Source organism: Benincasa hispida, chromosome 12, assembly GCF_009727055.1.
Source record: "Benincasa hispida cultivar B227 chromosome 12, ASM972705v1, whole genome shotgun sequence".
In the NCBI taxonomy this organism is placed as follows: Eukaryota; Viridiplantae; Streptophyta; class Magnoliopsida; order Cucurbitales; family Cucurbitaceae; genus Benincasa; species Benincasa hispida.
In genome coordinates, this window is record NC_052360.1 from 59667815 (window position 1) to 59677060 (window position 9246).

General features: G+C 40.5%; 1 protein-coding gene across 1 annotated transcript; it reads left to right on the forward strand.

Moving 5' to 3' along the window:
• The first annotated feature begins 3417 nt into the window (after nt 1–3417).
• Nucleotides 3418–4812, forward strand: LOC120067586. Its single transcript, XM_039019132.1, has 2 exons — nt 3418–3563; nt 4143–4812. The coding sequence occupies exons 1-2, from the start codon at nt 3418–3420 to the stop codon at nt 4810–4812; spliced, it is 816 nt and encodes a 271-aa protein (XP_038875060.1).
• Nucleotides 4813–9246: the final 4434 nt, after the last annotated feature.

A 9246-nucleotide genomic window follows, 5' to 3' on the forward strand; every position in this document is an offset into this window, starting at 1 on the left:
ACGCAATTGAACAGACGAGCACGAGTTGTGCTACATGTGGAGAATCACATCCGATTGAAGAATGTCCTAGAAACCCGCAGTCAGTCTACTTTGTAAAAAACAACCCTTTCTCTAATACATACAACCTTGGGTGGAGGAACCACCCTAATTTTGCTTGAAAAAATACCCAACAACAAAGTTATCAACCTAGGCACAAAAAGAAGGACCGCCGGGATTTTTCCAACGAACGAACGGTCAACCGCAACATCAAGCCAGTAGCTCGCAAGCACCACTGCTAGAGAACCTACTAAAACAGTACATTGAAAAGAATGAGATAGTCCTCCAGAACCAGGCAACCTCCATCCGCAATCTAGAAATCCAAATCGGACAGATTACGGAAAAGCTGAAAAAAAGACCGCAAGGGATGCTGCCAAGCTCGACTGAGCTCCCACGCAACCCGAGGAACACAGGAAAGGAGCAATGTCAAGTAGTTACCTTGCGATGTGGAAAGATGACAACAGAAGAAAAGAAGGAGCTGAGTAGGACCAATCCAATTGCGATGGAATCCAAGAACCCATTGACGCAAAATGAATCAAAAGAGCCTGAGACGATGGAACCAAAAGTTGTGTCCACCTCTAAGCCTATAGAACACGGAACAGTGAAGGTACAACTACCACCATTCCTGCAAAGATAAAGAAGAAGAAAAATGATGAAGTTCAGTATCATCGCTTCATGGAAATGTTAAAACCACTACACATCAACATTCCATTTACAGAAGAAATAAAACGAATGTCGAAATATGATAAGTTTTTGAAGGACATGGTGTCAAAAAAAAGAAGCGCAGGAAAGTTCGCAACGGTGGCATTAATGCAAAAGTCAAACACCATAATTCCACCAAAGATGCGCGACCCCGGAAGTTTCACGATACCCTGCTCAATTGGCGGGATATATATCGGTCTCTTATACACATCTAGATGTGTATAAGAGACAGTATGTGACCCTGGAAGCTTTACGATACCCTGCTCAATTAGTGGGATCTATATCGGTCAAGCGCTATGCAACCTTAGGGCCAGCATAAATCTAATGCCCCTTTCAATCTTCAAACAGTTGAATGTGAGGCAGTTGACGCCCACGACGGTGACTCTCCAGTTGGCGGATAGGTCCCTAGTTCACCCTGAGGGGAAGTCGAAGGATGTCCTGGTCACAATTGATAAATTCATTCTACCGACAGACTTCATCATTCTTGACTATGAGGCAGACAAAGATGTGCCCATCATATTAGGACGACCATTTTTATCTACTGGTCATGCTTAAATTGATGTGTACAAAGGAGAGATCATGATGAGTATAAATGGGAAGAAACTCAAGTTTAACATCATCAAAGCAATGAAGTATCCAAAAGATGAAGACCTATCAGATTCTGACAATGAACACAGTTGTAATGAAGAATTGAAGTCTAAAGAAGAAGATGAAAGAGAGGATGCGACCGCATCCGTAGAAACCTGCAATGTGATCATGGAAATAGCAAACAAAGAAGAAAAATTGAATTTGAATGAAGAGAGAAAAACACAAAAACCTTCCTTAGAATAACCACCTACTGTGGAGATGTAAACTCTGCCAAGTCATTTGAAATATGTTTTCCTTGGACAAAATGAAACCTTGCTGGTGATAATTTCCTCTGCGCTACAAGAAGAACAAGAAAATACGCTGCTCAGCATCTTGAAGAAGTACATAAAAGAAATCGGGTGGACGTTAGCAAATATAAGAGGAATTAGCCCAACATACTGCATGCACAAAATTTGTCTCGAAGAAAACCAAAAAGGGTCAATCGAACCACAACGCAGACTGAACCTTGCAATGAAGGAGGTTGTAAAAAAGGAGATCATTAAATGGTTGGACTCAGGCATCATATATCCAATCGTCGATAGCACATGGATCAGCCCCGTGCAATGGGTTCCCAAGAAGGGAGGAATGATGGTAGTCCTGAATGCAAACAATGAGTTAATACCAATGAGAACCGTCACTGGCTGGCGGATTTGTATGGACTACCGAAAGCCCAAAGATGTGCCCATCATATTGGGACGACCATTTTTATCTACTGGTCATGCTCAAATTGATGTGTACAAAGAAGAGATCATGATGAGTATAAGAGGAATTAGCCCAACATACTGCATGCACAGAATTCATCTCGAAGAAAACAAAAAAGGGTCAATCGAACCTCAACGTAGACTGAACCCTACGATGAAGGAGGTTGTAAAAAAGGAGATCATTAAATGGTTAGACACAGGCATCATATATCCAATTGTCGATAGCACGTGGGTTAGCCCCATGCAATGCATTCCCAAGAAGGGAGGAATGACGGTAGACCCGGATGCAAACAATCAGTTAATACAAATGAGGACCGTCACTGGCTGGCGAATTTGCATGGACTATCGAAAGCTCAATGCGGCGACAAAGAAGGATCATTTCCCTTTACATTTTATTGACTAGATGCTAGACCGCCTAGCAGGAAATGATTACTTCTGTTTTCTTGGCGGGTATGCGGGCTACAACCAAATAATGATCGCACCTGAAGACCAAGAAAAGACCACATTCACCTGCCCATACAGAACGTTTGCTTTTCGCCACTGTCCATTCGAATTATGCAATGCGCCGAGCACGTTTCAAAGATGCATGATGGCTATCTTCTCTGAGTATCTCGAGGATTCAGTGGAAATTTTTATCGAAGACTTCTCAGTTTATGGGCAAACGTATGAAGTCTGTTTGAACAATTTGGAGATGATATTAAAGAGATGCGAGGAGACAAATCTTGTGCTGAATTAGAAGAAATGCCATTTCATGGTGAAGGAAGGAATTGTGCTTGGGCACAAGGTTTCCAAGGAAAGGCTGGAGGTGGATAAAGCGAAAATTGAGGCCATTGAAAAACTTCCACCTCCAGCAAATGTGAAGGCTATAAGGAGTTTCTTGGGACATGCAGGATTCTACCGTTGATTTGTGAAGGACTTTTCGAAGATAGCTCGACCATTGAGTGCGTTGCTAGAAGCCGACAGAACGTTTGACTTTGATACACAGTGCCTCAATGCATTCAACATACTGAAGAACACATTAATTACCACGCTTGTTTTGATCAAACCTGACTGGACAAAGCCATTCGAGCTAATGTGTGATGCCAGTGGTTATATGATGGGGGCAGTGTTAGCATAGAAGGAAAAGACAATGCTACACCCCATCACATATGCGAGTAGAACATTGAACTCCGCCCAGGCAAACTACACGGAGTTTCTTGCGGTGATCTTTGCACTCGAAAAATTCAGAGCTTACTTGCTGGGATCCAAAGTGATAGTTCACACCGACCACTCGGCAATAAAATATTTAATGACCAAAAAAGATGCAAAGCCAAGGCTTATTCGATGGGTTCTCCTCCTCTAAGAATTCAACATGGAAATAATTGACCGTAAGGAGACAGAAAACCAGGTTGCTGACCACCTATCGAGATTAGAGAATCTAGAAGTAGACCGCATTCAGTCAGAGGTGAACGCATCCTTTTCAGATGAGCAGCTGTTCAAACTTGAAAAATTACCATGGTATGCAGATGTTGTTAATTACCTGGTCTGTGAGCAATTTCCAGAATATTACATAGCCCACCAAAAGAGGCGGCTTATACATGAATGTAAATCCTACTATTGGGATGAGCCAAATCTTTACAAGAGGAGGTCAAACTAGATCTTGCGACTGTGTGTGCTAGAGACTGCTTATCAGTGCATACTTTCCCAGTGCCATGACTCACCATATGGTGGACATTTCGGAGGACAATGCACTGCAGCAAAAGTATTACAAAGCGTGTATTATTGGTCGACTTTATTCAAGGATGCGCGATACTATTCTATGAAATGTGACAAGTGCCAATGCATGGGAAACATTTCATGGAAGAATGCGATAACGATGAATATTATATTGGAATTAGAACTCTTTGACATGTAGGGCATAGACTTCATGGGACCATTTCCACCATCAAATGGTCACAAGTACATCATGTTGGCCGTCGATTATGTCTCCAAGTGGATTGAAGCGGTATCATGCGTCACAAACGATGCGGTGACAGTCTCCAGATTCTTGTAAAGAAACATCTTCACTCGTTTTGTCACCCCACGTGCTATAATAAGTGATGAACGCTCCCACTTTGTCAATGGCATCATCAACAAACTGCTGCTCAAGTACAATGTCCGTCATAAGGTCACCAATGCATATCATCCCCAAACTAACGGCCAAGCCAAGGTGTCTAATAGGGAAATCAAGTTGATTCTAGAAAAGGTGGTGTATCCCTCTCGCAAGGATTGGGCTATGAAGCTTGACGATGCCTTGTGGGCATATAAGACTGTTTATAAAACACATATAGGCATGTCCCCGTATGCTCTGGTGTTTAGGAAGGCATGTCATTTACCACTGGAATTAGAGCACAAGGCACTGTGGGTAGCAAAGAAGCTCAATTTTGATATGAGGACTGTAGGGGAGGAGAGAAAACTCCAGTTGCTCGAGCTAGACGAATGGAGAATTCAAGCATATGAAAGTGCGAAGATCTACAAAGAACGTGCAAAGCATTGGCATGACAAACGACTATGCGAAAAGAATCTGCAAGTTGGTCAGAAGGTCTTGCTATTCAACTCTAGGCTACGACTCTTTCTGGGAAAATTAAAGTCACGCTGGTCTGGACCATTCATGATTAAAGAAATATTCCCGCATGGCGCAGTCGAATTAACTAATGAAGAAGGGACCAACGTATTCAAGGTCAACGGGCAAAGAGTGAAGATGTATCACGAAGGAGACTTTCACTGAGAGAAAACCTCCGTGGACCTGAGGAATCCTTACTGAAGAAGAAACAAGTGGTCCCTGCGTTGATATGCGACACAAACTCATTAGGGACGCAATTTTTTTGAAGTATCCTTTTGATATCTTTCTTTCATGAACTTACCTTACTTTTTGTATAACCACTACTCTTTAGAATTTCCAACTCTGTCTTTCATATTTTTTTTCCCTCTTGATATTCAGAAATGATCGTAGTGAATGAATGCGGTAGAGCTATGCGATAACCTAAAAACACATGACCAGTTCGATCAGCCCATCGCAATCGAGGAGTCGACCCACCACAAGCAAGGATGCGATCACAGATGATGCGGGAAATAGAACAAATTTGGGGGTTGTATCCTTCTTTGACTCTTTTATTCCAAATTTTGCACTTCTCGCGTCTCATTTTAATATTGCTAAATTTTATTATCGCATCCTCTTTAGTTTGACGCAATCATTGATTTTTGATTACTTTATTTAGTCACTGCATTCTTCCCCCATACCAATTATGATTTCAATGATGAAATTCATGCCTTTATTTCTTACCGCATGTACTAGAGTCAACTTAATTTCAGGTCAATCAATTCATGAAACATTTCTAAAAGTTAGCGGTCCACCAGCTTTCTTTCAAACGATTTTTACGAAATTTCCTACGAGCATCGCATGAGTTATTTCGTCTATCAGCAATGAGGACATTGCTGTGTATAAATTTGAGGGTGCTAGTATTTATTTTCAACCTTGCTACTTTTAGAATTTCAATGTTAAAAAAAAAAAATTTAAACGTTGATATCGGATCCTGCTCGTAGTTAGATGTTTGCATGACACCCGTGGGGGTAAGCCAAATGAAGGTAGGAATCGTGATCAATGCATAAATCAAGTGATCGCAACTCTGCAGCCAAATAAAGAAATGGGCATGAGTTTAGACTGAGAAAGAGCACCTTGCTCGTAGTTGGATGCTCACATGACACCCGTGAGGGCAAGCCAAAACGAAGGTTGGACAGTTGGATCAGCGCAAGATCACAAAAAGAATATCTATATCACACAAGGATAAAAATTACTTGGAAACACCCCGGTTGGAGAAAGTTTTGAAATAAATCATGCGATATCCAGGAAACGAGTAAAGTTTTTTTTTTTTTTTTTTTTTTTTTTTTTAAGGATAAACTTGTGGTCCCTAAAAATTAGAAATATTTTAGGAAGGGATCAGGATAGAAATTAAGAAGGCGTTGGTTCATGAAATTCGAATAAGGCACCTTGAGAAATCTAGGTAGGGTAAAAGCGATTGACTTTTTAAAGAAAATCTTTAGTTTATGCTTGAGAACAAGCATCGTTTTAAATTTGGGGGTGTGAGAACGGGTAGAAATACACGTTATTACAGTGCAAATAAGTAAAACAATGAGAGAATACGAAGGTAAAAATAAGCAATTTCATGTCCAAAAACGCTAAACTAAAGAAATTGCGATCGCATGCACCCATCGAATAAAAGCAGCTAATTTACTTATTTTGTACAGGAAAAGTGCGGTGCCGCAAGTAAAATTGCGATAAAAAGGAATTACGCATCCGCGTGCTTGAAAGATTGCGATCGCAATGTCAGGCAATCGTATGCGATCGTGAGAAAGTGCTAAAAAAGGTGGCCGCATAAAGACTGCGCACCAAGGTGACAACATAATAAATCATGATGGGGCGGAAAGCTGACGACGGTCGAATCCGAATTTAGTTGACAAGCCGTTAAAGCCACACTGTAGCAAGTACACTCAACCTTCATTGACCATTAATCGACGCATCAGAGTAGGAGATTTAATGACCGCCCATCATTGCAATCATTAGAAAGAGAGGCTACTTCACCTTGAGCTCTATAAATATCGAAGGCCACCATTGTAAAAGGGTTATCAGATATATCATATCGAATAAGTTAGAGAGTCGTCAGTCTGTTCACATACATACTCATACTTAGATTTAGAGGACAAAGATGAGCTAGGAGACGAAGAAGCTGAGAGATCATTCTCGGACAGATTGAGAGACTGCAGGAAAGCGGTACAAAGGAAGAGAGGGCCAACACTTGCGAGAGCAAAAATATTCATTTGGACAGAGTTGGAGTGAGAAAGATAGTGTAAAAGGCACGGAAAGCAAGACATCGCTTACCGGGCTTCTTATCTCTAAATTCCATTTGTTATTTTGTATTCAACACTTTATTTATAGAAAATGGAAATCTGATTTCAATCTATGTTCAATCTCTTCATACTTCGCATGAGTAGCTAAATTTCCGAATGGGTTGAGAAGTACTTAGCGAACATGACCTAAGATTTACATTTTCTGCAATCATCTTGTCTTATGTATGCGTCATTCACCCTTTAGAGATACTTGAGAGAGTAGTCTAAAGATAGAATCTAGACTTGAGAGATTCAGATTAGAATCTAGGCTTGAGAGAGTCAAATTAGAACCGCATAAGCAAGAAATAGAAACTTAGACATAAGTTCTATCGCTATTTACACATCGCATGCACCCTAGAAATAGGATATGATAGTATGCAGTTATCTTGTTTTATGTGTGCATCATGCATCATCGCATAGACAAGAATAGAGGCTTGACATAAGTCCTATCGACTTTTTCGTATACATCGCATACGTCCTAGAAATAGGAATTATGGAATTTGCATTGAGAGATGACATGTTGTTGTTTGTGTGTAGCATGATCGCATAACTTGTATGTAATCTTAGGAAGTGTTGGCTAAACCCATTCTCAACCCGTTCATCGCATACTCATTGTAACTCTCGATTTCATCAACCTTTTTTTCGAACTTCGTCGCATAGGAAATTTTTCTTAATTAAAACGCCATCCAACTTATTTGTTTTCACCACCGCAAGAGAATCAAAGTAACTGTCGCATATTTACTCAGTAGTCCCTGTGTTCGACCTTGGACTTACCAGAAAACCTAGTGAGGCTTATACTTGGGTCTTATTAGGAAAACTTGCATCTCATAACACATACCACTGCAAACTCACACCATCATCGCATCATAATTCACAACACTCTTTGTTAAACAATTGGGCATCGTCTATACAATAGACCATTGTCATCTCCCACTTACTTAATCATTTACATGATTGTTCTTCCTCCGTTCTCGTCCTCTAACCAAGTTCACACAGAGCCCACACTTCTAGATTCTCACACCAAGAATACGAAGGTAGCCATTGTGGTGGTGTCGTACTCAACTCGACTGATGTCGAGGTGTGTGGAGGCCGTTCGTTGTGTTCGCGGTGTTCGTGTGGTGGTTGCTGATTGATCGTGCTGTGTGGTGGTCGATGTGTTCGAGCGTTCATGATTGTTGTCTTAGAGATTGTACGAGCATTCGTGATCGAGGAAGTTTAAAGATGAGTCTTCAAAGGTATGTATAATTTTATCCCTTGATCTTTTATAAAGCATGCTGTAATTTCGTTTTGTGCATGACCGCTTAGTTTTCGTTTGTTGACTGTAATTGTGTATATTCAAATACGAATGTAATTTGGAACGATGATTCCGCTGCTCATGGAAATCCTCATGTTCGATTTTCTTTAGTTTTAGGCTTCTATTAAACCCATGTAACATACAGGTGGGTTCACAACCCTCCCACTACGTCAAGACAATCTCAACTCTTAAGATGGATAACTAGATGAACTGACACAACAACTTTTGTTGATGTATTGACCCTTTCAACAACTCTTGCTGTCTCAGTAGATTCATTAGAAATTTCACTTAAAACAATTTTGCTTTGTGGCTTATGATCCCTCATATGGTCTTCTTACAAGAAGGTAGCATTTGTCGATACAAACACTTTATTCTCACTTGGATCATAGAAGTATTCACCTCCCATTTCCTTGGGGTAGCCTACAAATAGGCATACTTTTGAACGAGATTCCAACTTTTTAGGGTTTCCCATTATCACATGGGCTGGACATCCCTTAATTCTGAAGTGGCGTAAACTATTGTTATGACCTCTTCATAACTCAAATGGTGTTTCAGAAATGCTCTTTGAGGGAATGTTGTTCAAAATATAAACTGTAGTCTCTACTGCATATCCCTAAAACGAGTCAGGAAGATGAGCATAACTCATCATAGACCAAACCATGTCTAACAGGGTTTTGTTTCTCCTTTCTGATACACCATTCTGTTGAAGTGTATCTGTGGTAGAGAGTTGGGACATGATTCCATGTTCTATCATATAGTTTTGGAATCTTAAGTCCATATACTCTCCACCACGATCAGATCATAGTGTTTTTATCCGTTTACCTATCAAGTTTTCAACTTCAGTCCTACACTCCTTGAACTTTTCAAGAGCTTCAGACTTATGTTGCATTTGGTATAGATACCCAAATCGAATAATCATCTATGAAAGAGATGAAATATTCATACCCTTCCCGTGCCCTTACATTCATCAAACTACAAAGGTCT

Coding starts and splice junctions, on each gene's coding strand:
- LOC120067586 (XM_039019132.1), top strand. CDS start 3,418: ATGGAAATAATTGACCGTAAGGAGACAGAAAACCAGGTTGCTGACCAC. Junction 3,564..4,142: donor AAACTTGAAAAATTACCATG/GTATGCAGATGT, acceptor TGCTATAATAAG/TGATGAACGCTCCCACTTTG.